At 36.8% G+C, this 16888-nt stretch overlaps 2 protein-coding genes across 3 annotated transcripts; both read left to right on the top strand.

Moving 5' to 3' along the window:
* The first annotated feature begins 1496 nt into the window (after positions 1 to 1496).
* On the top strand, positions 1497 to 5989 carry LOC140224289 (protein D2-like). Of its 2 annotated transcripts, XM_072298582.1 has the most exons (5): positions 1497 to 1955; positions 2614 to 2740; positions 3525 to 3662; positions 4904 to 4979; positions 5452 to 5989. In XM_072298582.1, the coding sequence occupies exons 2-5, from the start codon at positions 2734 to 2736 to the stop codon at positions 5636 to 5638; spliced, it is 408 nt and encodes a 135-aa protein (XP_072154683.1). In that variant the 5' UTR covers positions 1497 to 1955; positions 2614 to 2733; the 3' UTR covers positions 5639 to 5989. The 2 variants fall into 2 exon arrangements, with proteins under 2 accessions (XP_072154683.1, XP_072154682.1); XM_072298581.1 differs by lacking the exons at positions 1497 to 1955; positions 2614 to 2740 and adding an exon at positions 2849 to 3248.
* Positions 5990 to 6287: 298 nt separating this feature from the next.
* Positions 6288 to 16879, top strand: LOC109036262 (uncharacterized). The gene is made up of 10 exons (XM_072297606.1): positions 6288 to 6634; positions 7129 to 7270; positions 10339 to 10476; positions 11127 to 11202; positions 12320 to 12422; positions 13315 to 13590; positions 14324 to 14450; positions 14613 to 14750; positions 15630 to 15705; positions 16557 to 16879. The coding sequence occupies exons 1-10, from the start codon at positions 6437 to 6439 to the stop codon at positions 16717 to 16719; spliced, it is 1437 nt and encodes a 478-aa protein (XP_072153707.1). The 5' UTR covers positions 6288 to 6436; the 3' UTR covers positions 16720 to 16879.
* The last annotated feature ends 9 nt before the right edge of the window (positions 16880 to 16888 follow it).

The following is a 16888-nucleotide window of genomic DNA, read 5'->3' as shown; positions in this document are numbered from 1 at the left end:
CTTACTAGTATTTTTATCCATTCATCGCCATAATTATCGTACCATTTAGATTCCCATCTTTCTACTGACAATATACATATATTGGGATCCTCTTTTCTATATTTTTTACTCTGTCCTCTACCAACAGTTTAGCCGGTGTCCAATTTAATGGGGCCTAAAAACTGAGCAGGTATTTTTGCTGGAAATTTTACAATATAGCGGGCAAAAAGCAGGGTTTGAGTCATCTTTGGGAGTCGGTGGTAATTATTTACAATCAAGTATAAAAATAAATTTTACAACTAAGGAAATAAATCAACGGTCACCGATGATGACTTTCAAATTTGACCGCAAAGTTTCCAACTGAGCTCTTAAACCTTCATCCAAGAACGGCAAATCCTCTGCTAAAAGCCCTTGATTTTGGCAGGATTGCAAGAATGTTTCCGTCCCGGAATGGAACACAGACTGACAGAATGTCATTTCGAGGAGACAAAGCTACTTTTAGGATTACTGGAGGCATGTTGGGCATTGGTCTGGCATTTAATGGTGTCAGAAATTTTCTAGTAGATGTTTGCTACTGAATTCTTAAGCTGTTTCTGGGTTTGCCGGGTGGTTGTTTAAAGACATCTATATTAGTCTGCTTCACAGTTTTTGCTTTGATCGCTTTTGACAAGAGTGGTATATTTGTTCTATCTTGCATAACACTAGAATTAACTGACACAATCTTTTGAGCTGATGCCTGGATTTTAGTTGCAGATGCAGAGGCAGGAAGCTTATACTATGCTAACAATTCATGTTTTTTGAAGATCAGCAGCATGCCTGATTTTAAATCGTGCAATCGTTCGAATGACATTACTTTTTTGCAATCTGTGTGCCACGATAAGCTAAGTTAGATGCTGGTTAAACTGATCTTTTATATTTTTCTTCATAGATTCCAGAGTTTTTACCGGCGGGCCTGGAACTGCAAATCCGTCACTGTCACATGTTACATTCCCTGATGACAAAGTAGAGACTCTGGATACTGTATAACTTTTTCTGGTTGATGGTCGAGTTGAGGCTCTGGAACCTTTCGAGACTTTCTTTGTTCACACCATCAATTGTTCCGTCAATTTTAGGAAGCTAATCACGATGATTCAAGACAGTCAACACTACAGTATTCTGATGGCATGGAAAATCAACGTTTGCCGGCGTACCAAAGAATAATATAAAAAATTACACGAGATTACACTCGATTTTAAACGCGATCACAAGTTGATGGAGGAAATACTGGGTGAATGTTAAAAATTAAAATAAAAGCCTCGTGAAATGATATTTCTGTTGGGAGGTAGGCGACACACACAAACCTTTTTTTTATCATTTTTTCTTATCAACTCGTAAATACAATATATCCGAGGGCATGAGGAAAGAAAACATTCTTTATCAAATCGAGATCCTCACCCAGATTTGATAAGGCAAATTTTGTTTCGTTATGAAATAATGAGTCGATTCTTTGGTGAAGTCAAGATGCTCCGACAAGAATCGATTATTCAACACAGATTACTATGGCGAGGAAATCCTATGCATGGTTCCCAACCTTCCGCAGCTTCTAAAAGTGTTCATGTTCTTATTCAGTTAACCAAATATCGCGTTTGCAACCAACCATAGGCATCTTTGTGCATATAATCAAAGGAAATTGTCTGAATTCTAGAATATGATTTTGACACGGGATTGGACACTGACGTACCATGTTCTCATAGCTCTACTCTCGTTGGTCGCATTCGTCCTTTGTCAGTACGATGATGAAATGTCGGACAAGGATGTGCAGGCATTGATGGAAGCCCAACGACAGAGGGACAGAGAGTTTGTCTCTGCTGAACCGCCAACGACAACAACAAAACCTGGTTTAAATTCACAGGTCGCGGGGAGAACTGACTGTTGACCTTCTCAGACATCATCTCATCGCTGACTTCGTCTTTGATGTTCCGTTTATTGTTTGCACTGTAAGCTTTTGTATGAAAATATAACAAAAACTGGGGATGCGCCACCCTCTTGGCCACTACGTAGCCTAACCCAAAGGGACGCTTCGCGGGCCCCTGTGGGTGAATCTAAATAGAGCGAACTCATCGCATCACGATAGGCACAAAACTCTTAAAAATCAGCCCCGTAGATCTTTAGAACAAACAGTGGCAAAATATGAACTTTTACATTTTTAAATGGGAGAAATCACAGATTCATCATGCAATATAAAGAAACCTGGGTCATATTTGTAAAATTTAAATAAACACGGCTCATTTTATGACTACCACCTGGGGACAGCCGCAAAAAAAAGACAGAATAGAGTTGTTCGGTCGGTCATTTTTCCGGTCATTTTTTGTCGTTGTTTTATCATGCCCTTGTAATGTGAAATAAATTACAAGATAAAGGCAACTTTAGAATTGCCGATACCTTATCACCGATTCCACTCGACATAGTTATGCTCAAAAAACAGGACGACTCTGTAAACCGAACACTCATCTAACTCCGCCCAACGAAGTCTTGGCTGGCAGTCTTAGTCTTGGTAGTCGACAGACATGATTCAATGTACTAGCTCTACTAAAAATTTTACAAATTACTGATTCGTAGTGAGATATTTAGTATCATTAAAATTGTTTTTCTCAGGTACAATGGGTGGAAGGACACTTTGCTGAACTTGGAAATTTGATTCCAGTTGACGTAGCTGACTTCCCCCCGTATTTGATAGATTATAGGGGCAATAAATCGGAATGGTACACATTTATCATGGCAGGTTGGTATCCTATCATTATTTCACCGAATAAAGTAGGTATTCATGTCTCCAGCTGACAGAAGTTGTTATCACATCTATATTCAGAATGTACAGTCTAAAAAGTTTTTGGAAGTTACCACACCTTTTCTCAGTCGCGCGATTAACTGGGATCAATTTGACTAAGACATAGAAAAGACATGACATGACATAGAAAAGTTTAAAAAATCACGCAATGCTCCTTTTTCATGTGTTTTATTTCCACCTGTAAGAGTGCTCCGTAAGTTTGCCACTCGGGTTTTTTTTTTCGTATATTTGTGGTCTGGTCATGAGTTTGAGAATCATTAATCTGAACCAAACCTAATTTCGATGCAAATTAAATTTTGAGCGAGCCAAAAAGTAGAATCAGAACCATTGAGGACCCTCAAAAAATTTCGTGCAGAAAAATGTGTAATTCAAAGGCCAACAAGTTTAAAAAATCTGCGAAAAATGGACCGTTTTGGAGGAGATACGTTTGGGATATACTTGCAAGGTATTGTGAAATAATCCCTTTTTACCCTCATATAAACATATATAAGTACATTTACTTAAGTAAAACAATTTTAAACTGAAGTGCAATATTAGTAATTGTGGACACTTGCTATACATGGATTCTAAAACAAGATATCATTCAATTAAAAGAATCATAGCACTTAGACATACATTGTTCAAAGTTTATTAGTATGATTATAATGAATAAGCAGATAAGTTTTGAGAATAATCATTTGTTTCTTAAAGCTTTTCAATTTTATTTCTGATTTACCTGTAGGTCTCGACGAACCCTCTCGCGAGGAACCATCCCTGCGAGAATATTTGCACTGGCCGATTGTCAACATACCGGGAAATAGAACTCACGATGGGACCGAACTTTATAAGTACAAAGGTCCTAATCCTGCTAACGGCACAGGTGTTAAAAATATGAACCGTTACTTTTAATAATACCACTAAGTAAGCCACGGTTACACTGCAAACTCAGATTTGAGGAGAATAATTGGATTGCATTTTGCAATAAGGAACCACAATTTCTGACTCATTTAAGAATGCCATTAGTTTCCCTATGCAGAAAGGTGCTTTTACACACGGAAAAAACGAGCTTAGGGTTGGGACCTACATGTTAGTGCTGGGCACTAACGAGGGTTAGGTCAAATGGAGCCAGCAAGTCAGAGGAGTGCTGGGCACTAAACAGCTCGAGGCTGGGTCACTAAGGAAGAAGTAGTGTCAAGCCCTAAAGTGACTTTGGAGCGAGCGTAAAATATGAAACGCCTCCGCCTAAGATCGAACTCGGGTTGCGCCGGTGGAAGACCAGCGCGTTACCACCAGGCTATCGTGACACCATCGTCTCATGGGTGAATTTACACCTGTTAAGCGCAACTACGTCTCGCGGCATCTGATTAGCACTACTCATGTTCAGTGCCCACCTGAACTGCCTTCCGGTGTTGAGCTGTACAGCGCTTAGACGCCAGCCCTCAACTACTCCCCACTAAACGGCCAGTAGTGCTCAACACTAGTCTTGTTTTTTCCGTGCAGAAGAGCCAGAGATAGTGGCTCCTTGTTGCAAACTGTAATCCAATTGTCTCTATAAAATGTCTGCCAGTTTAAAGCTATGCTTTTGTTACCTTCATTTTAAAACGTAGAACTGGGCATTCTTGAATTTTTTGGGACATTTTGCAAATTCCAAACAGGAGGAATAATTTATTTTAATGTCAATTTATTGTTGGCAATGAAATTCAATTTTAATATCTGAATGCCAATGAAATGATCCTCCAACATTCTCTCTCTTCTTCAAATCTCCGATAAGTTTGAATATGCAAACTCTCTCTTCAAAAACTCCTGTTGCTACTGGACTTATGTTCTTTTTAAAGTTGACAAAACGTTCATTCTCAGAAATTGGGAGTGTAAAAATCTATTGAGATCAAGCTAGAAGTTAATCCTATTCTGATCACATTTTAATTGACAAAATTCATGGGTTTTTATTTTACCTAGAAACGCTTAGGAGAAGGATTTATCCGTCTCCGAAACTTTCATCGACGTAATCTAAAATTATAGAACAAAACAGTTTTGTCTCTTCATGCATTTTATCTCATTGTTGAAAAAAACGGCAATGGAAATGGGAATGATTAATTCAGATCCTTCTTTATTATTTTCCAGGCGTGCATCGACACGGGATCGTTGTTTATAAGCAACCTAGAAAACTGATATTCGATGAAAAATCTATCAAGTCTCCGTGAGTAATTTTTGAATGAGTTATTTCTCCTTGCCCCCAAATTATGGCGTATAATATGAGCATAAGTATATGAAGAAGCAGGCCCCACATCATATTTCCCACAGGTCTAATTCATTATTTAAATAAACATGAGACACGTATATAGGAGTGCTGTAAAGACCATGGTTACATTTCAAAGGGTGTGTTTGTTAAAAGCGAAATAAACGTCACACTCAACACTTAAAGTTTGTCAGTCCATTAGATACAGCAATCACTCAGAAAATGTAAGCACATAGTGGAAAATACATTGAGGCTGCAGCTGCATGCATTATTTACATTGCCTTAGTGATTGTGCATTCGGAAACTTGAGGTTCAACCGCCAAAGTTCTATCACATAACCTAAAGTGTTTCGGTACCTCGGTATAATTTATCAAAATTGACGAGTAAAATGTGAGAAATTTTTGGGTGTAATATTAATTTTTCTATCCAATAGGTATTTTGACGATCCACGAGCAAATTTTTCGAACTACCTGTTCGCTGAGAAGTATCAATTGGGTGAGCCCGTTGCAGTGAATTTCTTTCAAACCGAATGGATGCCTAAACCCACATTACCCTCCTTTTTGGAGTCTTTGTTTTCGACAAAGAGGAGCCCAACGAAATCTACCAAGAGGACACCGTGACTCTACACTTAGATATAAGATATTCAACTCAAAAGCAATTTAAAAAAATTAAAATTTGAACGTAAATTGAAGTATATAGAATGCATGCTATCTTTTGCGTAACCTATTGTCTTAGCTTTTGAGGAGCTCACCTTAATCGATATAGAACGGTTGCGGCCGCCTTGTCTAAGTGATTCAATGGTCTCAAAGATGGCTTTTTTCCCAAATTTAAAAGAATCAACAAGAATTTAAAATTTTACTTCATCTCAAAGAGCCTCCAAAATAGCCAATGATGAGTGGTTCGTTCTCTGTTTATTGACCTAAGTAAAATCAGAGCAAATATATAATTAATAAATGAAATTTTCGAACGAATACCAGACGCTGCCTTAAAAAGAATGCATATTTGAGGTGACTAACGCTTCGAGGAGAAAATTTTCTGTAACTTTTTCAAAAACTTACAGCACGTTTTGGCCTTGGTCCTTTGAGGCTCATATCTCTTTCAAGTTTTGAGCTTTCAGGGTCAAACTGCTTGCTTCAAAATTTCTAGATCTTCTTCCTCCGTGCATTTTTAAAAAAGTTCAGGGAAATTGCGTAATTCATCTTGACTAATATGTTTGATTAAAAAAAGAGATAGTCACCAGTGTGGGTTTGATGAATCAAAAATCGGATCAAAGAGCTTCTCTGTTTGCAATTATTATTGTGATGAGTATGGCTGATATACCCCTTATCAAAGATGCTTTTCTCTTAGACCGTAAGACCGCACAAATATTTCGGAGTCAAATATGACGGGTGGCTGATAGGTTATGTAAGCCAGCAGTGATGAAGTTTTACAATAGATTTGTGTCGTTATTCCTGACAGTAAGATTAGTTAAATTAACAGAGGTGCCATTTACATCAACACAGAATGTGAAGATGAAGGATGTTCTCCTCAAAGATCCGATAGAACTTGAAGAAGATCTAAAATATTGGAAAATTATCCCTGACCTCCTAAAGGAGGCTCCAAAGCAGCCGATGCAGGTAATAAAATTATTAATATTCTTTCACAGTCGATGAAGCGCTCTCAGTGTTAAACATGAGTTGAATAAACAATATAAAATAGTATTATATTACACAATAACAATCCGCAGAGCTCACTTAAATTTAGCTACATTTATAACTTTTGGAAACATTTTACAACATCCTCATTCCATTTGGACCGCCAGTTGAATAGCATTCGTTGATCGGTGTGCCATATGATACATCCGAGTGATTTCAAAAAGCCAGCCCTTCTGACAGGCTTAAAATATAAAAGACTGAATTTATTTGACATATTTTTAGGTGGAGAGGATTGGGGGCCTTGAACCGCTCTTTGGAAATGAAATTCATTCGACTATTACAAAAAGAGAAACATTTTGAGCGTGTTGAAATACAGATGAAACGGAGCTTCGCACAATGATATTTACAGGTAATTTAGTTTGACGGTTTGCCAATTCAGACTCATTGGCATTTCATTTGGTTTGAGTCCTTTTTAGGCATGGTGGTTAGATGGTGGATGGACAGGCACAGAGGCAATCTTCGGAAATGAAATAAATGACCCGGAAATTACGGCTGAGGAACCATTCTGGTTAGAATGGAAAACTAACAATGACACATTTCACACTATGATGATGGTGGGTAAGTAGAATAATTCGCTCCGCGTATTTCCATCGAGAAATCTGCAACACTCTATAGCCGTAACCCAATCCAAAACTCCTTCATTTCAAAATAGAAAAATTCAATGTTTGATTGACCGATGGGTCTAAAAATAAAACCTAATTTATGGTTAGGCGTAGCGTGTAACCTCCTGGTGTCACACTTAAATTCGTCGAGCTCGGACAGTCTTCGAAAAACATCTATTCTAAAAAATATTTAAATTTTGCAGTGCAATGCAAACATGCACATCTAAAAATAAATTCTAAAGGAATACAGTTATAAAGTAAAACAAGCAGTGAACTCCAACACAATGTGTTGATAAGGCGCGTCATTAACTCGCACATATCAACCCCTTTAGTTTTCATTTACAGAGATTTCAAAAAAGGCAAGCAGCACAACAAGAGAATTCACGATCCAACACTGCAAGGTCAACGACGCACCTTGACGAGACCGTGTATTGTGAATCTAGAAAGCTATTCGAACAAATTTAAGTTTTTTGATCCGCCTCAAGCAAAATCTTATCAGATTCTTGAAGAAAAGTGGTACGGAAAAATTTAAGCGAAGAAAGGAAAAATTCTGTCGAATTCCTAGAAGATAAAGTCGATTTAAAGGTATTTTGGGGCTAAAATACCCAAATCACCGGTATTATAAATCCCGTTATATTATTGAAAAGAAATTGACTCGATATAAATGCAATTGTATTAAATATGTCTTGATTTTGTTATTTTAAACGTCTTTTCATGCAAAGAAGCTCAACCATGTCCATGCTTTATTCATTCATGAATTGAAAGTAAGCAATCCAACATCCCGAAAATCTACCGATTTGCCGTAAAAAATCGCAGAAACTTGATATACCAGGTCGATGTACCCACTCTTTGAATTTACCAATCAATTTAGTGAGTGCACGTAGGTATGTGAAAGTCAAAATGCTATAGTCATTTTGGGTGCATTCATTTTTCATGAAACAATTGTAAGTAATTTCAATCCCGAAAAACCATAAATTTCCCGTATAAAATCGAAAAAATCAAAATATGTCGACTCCCTGACGTGAAAATTGAATTCTACGTGTGAAAATACTTATGTATCGATATGCTGAACAGAATGCCCGCCTCTCCTCGTTATTTACAAACCGTTCCTATTCTCATCTTAAAATTGTTCTCAGAGCTTTGTGTTATTATCAGCTTCCATTTAAACCTCGGTTTGATGGCCGAATCGGCTGCCCAAAAAGCAAGCCATTTTTGAAGGGCTCTATGAGAAATTCGTGATATTATCAGCTCTCAGGAAATCACCTCATGGGTAAAATTGCTGATATAAATCGAGTGCTTAAAATAATCGTATTCAAGAAACTAAGGCATTAAACTATGGAGTCAATTTCGTTTTAATAATATAACGGGATTTACTTGTCTTCAGGTCAAAACTCATACAAGGAAGCCCCTTGCAAGAGGCTAATTTTTTGTAATTTCACTCAATTTTTTCTCCTTTTTATAATTGAATTGCTTGTCACATTCTGAGGTCAATCATATTAAATTGTAATTTATACATTCCCCCCCTCCCCTTCATTTTATTTTTTGTTTGGAGAAGTTTTGTTGATTTCTTCGGATTTCGAATACTGTAACTTCTCTTCTATTTGGCCGATTTTTATGAATGAGACCTCTTTTAATTCGTGTTTTAACGGAGAGTAAGGAAAAAATTGCTAAAAACTCGCGAAACAATTTTTTTTGAAAATTGGACGAATCCTAGCGTGACGGTGAAATGGTTAATGAAGCGTAAGTAATTGGGCGAGGGGCTGAGGATCCCGGCATCGCTTGGCAACCGTCATTAGCTATTGTTCGTCGAGACGCCGACGCAGTGAGCAGGAGCGTGGGAAAGAGAGGGGTAAGTGGATTCCTGTATGAGCCACGTTTAGCTAATGGTCTAATGAGTCTCGAGGCTCATCACAGATTGCACTTACACAGATTGCACTGTGAAAATATACATTTTATCAGCTGACACTGACAATGTTGTCAGATGAACAGCACTATCAGAGCACGGGTACCAACTTTTGAAAAGTATAATCGAGGTTATAGATCTGTCAAAGCAACGTTTTGAACAAAACGGAGGAGTTAAATTCTCATTTCGAGAGTGCCGACCTGCTCAGCCATCCTCGAATCAATTCGCTTGATTCTGCTTATATATGCATATTTTAAATCAGCGCGCCCCATTCTTAGGCTTTTTTTGAAAAAACCAAGTAACGTAGACTCTTGGTATTCACTGCACATAAACTAATGAGCCCCAGAATGAGAAACAACTTTAAATCATAATTATTGATGGATAAATAAACTTTTTACACGCTTTGGAAAATCTCAGAAGTTCGCGGTAGTCACTTTTCGGTAAGGAACTAAGGGACTCGGTTATTGTATCGAGCAGGGTTCGAAACGATCGCAAAGGCGGTATACTACGTATACGCGCCAAAAGTAGGGCAAGAAACACGCGGTTTGATCTTTTGATCGCCAAAGATCAACTTGATGCAATTTTTTTTGAAAGCGTGGTGGGAAAATTGCGGTAAATTTTATGATTGAACAATTTGGGCCATCGTTTTAAACACGATATTTTCTTAACCGAGCCATAGTTTATTGTACAGTCATGCATATGCACTGAATCTCCTTTATACATCTTCTTATATATAGATACGTAAAGTCGGTCCTACAACGCACTCTGGCGTTCTGCTACACCTAAACGCCACATACGCCTATCCTTTCAGAGGTTTTTGGGCAACTGACACCGCAACATCTCTTCATCAACGCCCTGCCGCCATCCCTTTACGTGTCCCCGTCGCCTCTTCCCAGGTGATACCCAATCTAAAACTTGTTTGGGCAACCTCTCCTCCGAAATTCTTTGCATTAATGTCCAGGCAGTTATGCTGGTATGGACAAACATCTAATTTCAAAGGAAAAAATTATGGCATTCGTTAAGTTTAGAGTAAAAAATTAATTCATCTGTTTTTTCTAGCCTTGACCCCGTATTTTGTGTTCATTATGTGTAAAAAAGCAATATAGATAATTGCATTTCAGGTATCGATGAAAAACCTAAGAAATACACAACGTTCAAAGAAAAACAATATTGGATTATTGTGAACATAAAAGGGTTTGATTTTCTTGCAGGAGAGTATTTAACCGAATACATGGGCCCGGATCCACCAGAGAATAAAGGTACGTTTGAGAAACTTTTTTGTCTAACACAATTTGTGTCAATTCAAATGAATCAATGTAAACAATAGGTTGATAGACGGTGTGTTTGATTTTTTGTTTATTTAATATGCACGTCCGGATCATCAACCTGATACTTGAGAATGAATATTGTTTATTTCACGCTAATACTCGTATTTGATACGTATGCAATTAATGCTGCCTCACCAAAATTTTGAAAATCAATTGTTGAATATGCAGGACTGTCGAATATTGATCCGCGTCCCAGACGTTTCACGGAGGTAGTTCACTGTGATTCCAGTAAGTGCGCCTCCATTTCTGCGTGATACTAAATAGTATACCGCGTAGTTGGGTAAGTTGTGGGACCAAACCAATCCCATCTCCAGCATTTTAGTACTATCATTGAAATCAGGAATTCTAGACTTTCATTCAAAATGGTCCATACTCGAACTAATTGTAAGGTGATAAGCGGTCTTCTGTGCTCTCACGATTGCACAATAATAGAGAAATGATCTTCTAAAAATTCGCAGCGAATAAAAAAAAACATAAATAAATAAAATTGATCCTCTAAAAAAGGTTCCTCGTGGTTAGAAGTAACTTTCTGAAGAAAATACAGCCCTCAATTTAGTTGAACCTGTTCCACTTTTTTCTAGGCTTACTTCGATACGTGTTTCTAGTATATCGACAACCTGGTAAACTAAAATTCAAGGAGAAAAAAATATCATCCAGGTAAGTAGACAATATCTCCAGTTTACGTTCTTCTCTCTCATGTTATAATTCGACTCATTTAACTGAATGTTGCGTTGCCTTTCCTCTTACGTTTTTTTAAACAGGAAATCCCTTTATCTCATCCTTTTAACTGTCAGTGGATTTTTCCTAAGTTATGAAGTAGGTGCTTACGCACACAATTTTAAGCTTCAGTTTTGCTTGGTTTTCTGTTTGTGCTCTGTCAAATGAGACATCACAGGAAAATAGGCAACGTCTAAAGTAAAAATGATGATTTCAGTTGAGCCTGTCCAACCAAATTGTCTACACACGTAAAATTGAGTTTCTGTCTCATTTTATCAAGTGCTCGAATTAAGTGCGTGGGATGATGCCAAATGATTAGGAGCATGCGAGCAGCGAGCCGTTTCCTTAATAGCTACTCTTTTTCGAGGAATCAATAATTTAACCTCTTGTACAATTTCGCCTGTATATTTCATATGTATGTATGTATCAAAGACATAAAGACTGAGTGCTCGTATCCAAGTGCACGGGGGGAAAAAAAGCACCGGGCGCTTGTGTGAGTGTGTAAATGAGCGAGGGAATCCATGCGCGGCAAACGGAATTTGATTTGAACTTGTCCTCTTTATTTGTCCACTTTTCTTCTACTAATCTCGTTTTAAATGCCTAAAAAGAACAAATTAATAAAGTTCGGATGGTGACTATTTATAATAAACCTACTTTGGCTTGGTAACATGCTGGAATCTCCGATAAAGTTAGTTTTTCTGTTGCTTGTGGGGGCCACGCAAGCCGCGCCAGTTCAAACAGACCGTTTCAGTCCTAGATTATCCTTGCCCCCGAAGTGAGATTAATAAGCCGCTTAAGTTTTAAAAAAATATGTGGGTAAGTGAATTTGCGCAAAAATCAACCTTTGCAATCAACCTTTGCTTTGTTTATCTTTGGTATGTATCTATGGTTACGCACTATCACTTGTCTCCTTGTTCTTCTCACGTGTATACGCGCTCCTCTGATATAGCTAGTTTTCTCGTTATTCTCTTCCCTTCCCCCCTTTTCCTTACACCTCCTATTTATTCCATTATTAAATCATTACCTCGTTGTAATTTTTAAATTTTTCCTCCCTCAGGAAGGACATCTATCGAACGAATTTTTCCAGCAAAGCCTTTGCAGATAAGTACAATTTAGGAAAACCAATGGCAATAAACTTTTTTCGAGCGAGATTTGAATACTAATAGCTAAACAATCTTATAGATAAATCTTCGAATGTAATTAGCATCTTGTCTTACATTTGTATGTATATTCTGTAAATATTTATTAAACTGTAAATATTTTTTAACACATGACTTCCAGTTATTTATACCCACATTTAAAAAGTGTTTTCTTCAAATTAACATCCTATCTTCATACTTGGTCAAGAAAACTATTTAAAATTCTAAGGAAATTTCCAACTCTCAGGCACCAACTTACTGTTCTGAGCTCAGAGTTTAAAACAAAGAAAAACGCCAAAGCAATGATTTACAACTGGGAATATTCTGTAAACAAGGGTGCGAATAAACCCAAAGGAAAAACGATATTGTGAAAACAAATTTTCTAATAGAAACCCCTCGAAATAATAATAAAGAGAAAAGCCAATTAGGTGTTTCTAACCAAGCAGATAAAATTTGTTTCGCAGAATGCAATATACTCTCTTGGAGCAAATTGAACAAAATCTGACTTCATGGATACTTTAGAAAAAGCCACTCTCCGTTCTACCTTGACTCGTGTCTTGTTGTGCTTAGTCGCCCATTTATGGCGTCACATAGGAATTGAGAAAATTATTAGATTTTCGGCAAAATACTCATAATTGGCAGCAATTGATTTTCTTTCTTTCTTATAAAAAAATGACTATTAATTTGAATAAATTCAGCCTCTTTTACCTGATAACAACTATGTGTGTAAAATTAAGTCTTCTGAATACATTCCGTCCTCCCTGTAACAGTCTTTTTGTCACCACTCAAGAAATACATTCACAATGTGAGGATTATATCACAATATAATTCCATCAACTTCACAGCATTAGTGGAGCTTCACTGATAATTTTAAAACGCTGCTTCAACCGCGATTTTAATCTGCTGTGGTGAGCATTTAAAGTCAATGTTCAGTATTAGCGCATATTTTATTTTATTGGGACATGGTTCTGCAATGTTGATACTTTCATTTGGAGCTCTTCTATCTTTTGCGGAGCCCAGTGTCTTAGCATTTGAGGAGCCCACCACAATGAATATTGAACGGTTCCAGCCGCCAGGTCCCAATGAATCGATGGTTTTGAACATGTCTTTTGCCCAAATTAAGGAGAAATTGCAAAAATTTAGGGTTTTACCGGACCTCATAAACGAGCCCCCAAAATTGTCAATAATGGTGAGTTGTTCATTCTCTAATTGAAAACTTAAGCACGACGATAACATTTCCAAACGAATGCCGGATGCTGCTTTGATAAGGTGAAGGTGCATATATATTTCAGATCGGATTTTCCGAGAAAAAATTTTCCTTAACTTTTTCAAAAACCTAAAGCATGTTTTTATACAACCTGGGACTCTTAGGCTGATTCCTGAGCCGCAGAGCGCCCCAGCGCGCCGTAAAAGCGACTAATACATACAACCTGTTTCAGAAATCTGTTTGGAGTCTCCTCATTTCCTTTGTTCTGACAATTATTTATCTGAACGAGCAGTTCATGAAATCTAAACGGATACTGGAGACAAAACCATATGCCATTCGTGAATGTCAAGCGAACCGATTTTTATAATGATGCTGTTTTATAATATGTGTAGACTAAACAAGACAAAACTAAAAAGGAATGATGTTTTCCGGTCATTTTCGTGTCATTTTTTATCATCTCTTTGCGCGTCATGTCAAATAGATAATAAGATAAAAGCATCCTTAGAATGACCGCTAGCTGATCACCGATTCCACCCGACATAGTTATGCTCAGAAATAGGACGACTCAGAAAACCGATCAATTACCCAATTCCACCCCACCGAAGTCTTTGTAGTCGACAGACATAAAATTACAGTGTGCCAACTCTCGGGAAAATTTTACAAATTACGCACTCGTGGTGAAATATTCAGTATCATTAAAATTGTTTTTTCTCAGGTACAATGGGTAGAAGGTCACTTTGCTGAACTTGGAAATTTGATTCCAGTTGACGTAGCTGATTGCCCTCCGTATTTGATAGATTATAAGAGCAATGAAACGGAATGGTTTACCCTTATCATGACAGGTTGGTATCCTAAATATATCATTATTTCTGATACTATTACTCTTCTACTATATACTCTGATTCTTCATTATTCAACCTGTAATGAATTAGTCAATACAATTTCAGGATAGTTATTTGTTATCTTCAGCTTGATTTTTTCCCGAATTTTTTTCTGCTTTATAGGTCTCGACGAACCCTCTCGCGAAGAACCATCTCTGCGGGAATATTTGCACTGGCTGATTGTCAACATACCGGGAAATAGATTTTATGATGGAACTGAACTTTATAAGTACAAAGGTCCAAATCCTGCTAAAGGCACAGGTGTTAAAAATATGAAACTTTACTTTTAAAATTAGCATGAAGTAACCCACAGCCACACCTCTCATTCATATTTGAGGAAAATAATCGTCTATTTCACCTGTTGTTAGCTAAAAGCAATGCTTTTGTTAGCTTCGTCTCAAAACATAGAACTGGGAATTTTCAAGAGCCATGCACATTTTGTAAATTGCAAACAGGAGGAATGATTTATTTTAATGTCACTTTATTGCTGAGATTCAATTTTAATATCTCACTAAAAGAAGTGCTTGACTCAAGTATGATGATTCTTAAATTTGCCGCCAATAATTTTTTTTATCTTGATTTAAGCTGAATTTTTCTTAATACAAGAAAAATAATGCTTGGGTTCAGCAAAAAAGTAGTTTCTATTGAACAGTAAAATTCTTAATTTAAGGGAAAATACTTCTTCTTTTTTTCAGTGATTAATGCAGATTGAATAATGCTCCGACATTCTCTCTCTTCTTCAAATCTCTGATAAATTTAAATACGCAATCATTTTCTTCAAAAACTCCTATTGCTACTGGATTTACGTTCCTTTTCAATTTTGACAAACATTCATTCTCAGTTGAAATGTAAAAATCAACGAAATCAAGCTAGAAATTAATCCGATTCTGGTCACTTTTTAGTTTACAAAATTCATTGTTTACTTTCCTTATTAAAGCTCAAAGGAAAGAGTACCTCCCAAGCTTTCACCTGAAAATGCTTATGACAAGGATTTCTCCGCTTCCAATACTTTCATCGATATAATCTTAAATTAATTATAAAACACAATAGTTTTGTCTCTACATGCATATTCTTTCGTGGTTGAAAAAACGGCAATAGAATGGGGATGATTCATTCAGATCCTCCGTTATTATTTTACAGGCATGCATCGACACGGAATTGTTGTTTATAAGCAACCCAGAGAGCTGATATTCGATGAAAAATCTATCAAGTCTCCGTGAGTAATTTTAAATGAGTCATTTCTCCTTATCCCATATTGTGGCGTGATATGAGCATAAGTACATGAAAACGTAGTCCACGCATCAAAGTTCTCAAATATCTAATTCATTATCTAAATATCTATGATACACAGTTACATTTTAAGAGTCGATGTTTTATGTGTAAATACACGCAAACCGACGGTAAAGATACTAGACCACGTATCTCACTTGCGGCGTTCAAAACTGTCCGTTCCCATTTGATTTCTTTGAAGGAAAACAAATGAATATCATTTCTTGATTGTCACAGAGTTTTCTTTGTATAGAGGAGAAAAAACACGAAAGTTTTCAAGAATTAATATTGAGTAGTTTTCCACGTAAAAAATAAAGTATGACAGGAAGTCTACAACATCACAAACCGAGATACGGGGTCTAGTAGTTACACCATTTGAATGTGGCAAAGTTCCGTTTGTAACGTTTATATTTCTAGCAGAATAATGTAAAGACTACGATTAAATTTCAAAGGATATGCTTGTCTTATCGTTAAAATCGAAAAAAAATGTATGCTCTGTACTTAAAGCATGTCAGTCCATCAGATACTGCAATTACTCAGAAAATGTAGGCACAGTGAAAAATTCAAATTGAGGCTGCATGAAAAAACTTCATTCGTGAGACCCAACCAGCGGGTCACGTGGAACTCTGAATTTTTTATGATTCTGCATTCGGAAACTTGAGGTCCAACTGCCGATGTTCGAATCACCCATTTAAAGTTTTTCGGTATACCTCGGTGTAATTTTTTCAATATTGACTAATATTGACTTGTAAAAATGAAAAAAATTTTGGGTATAATATTTATTTTTCCATTCAATAGGTATTTTGACGATCCACGAGCAAATTTTTCAAGCTACCAGTTCGCTGAGAAGTATCAATTGGGCGAGCCCGTCGCAGTGAATTTTTTTCAAACCGAATGGACGCCTATACACACATTACCATCCTCCTTTGATCTTGACAAAGAGGAACAAAGCTATATTTAAGTGAGGTGATCACGTAATTTACTTTTTCAATTGTCTAAAATCATACGATTAACATTAGTCATTTTAAGATTGACATGAACTGATAATTTATTCTTTTAAATTAACTTCGCATGTTGCCCTTTTTTATGTGAGCTAATAAAAAGACATTTTTTAGAATTTATATCAAATA

Source organism: Bemisia tabaci, chromosome 3 (genome assembly GCF_918797505.1).
Source record: "Bemisia tabaci chromosome 3, PGI_BMITA_v3".
NCBI lineage: Eukaryota > Metazoa > Arthropoda > Insecta > Hemiptera > Aleyrodidae > Bemisia > Bemisia tabaci.
Note: the sequence above shows the minus strand (reverse complement) of the source record. Positions and strands in the feature narration are given on the sequence as shown.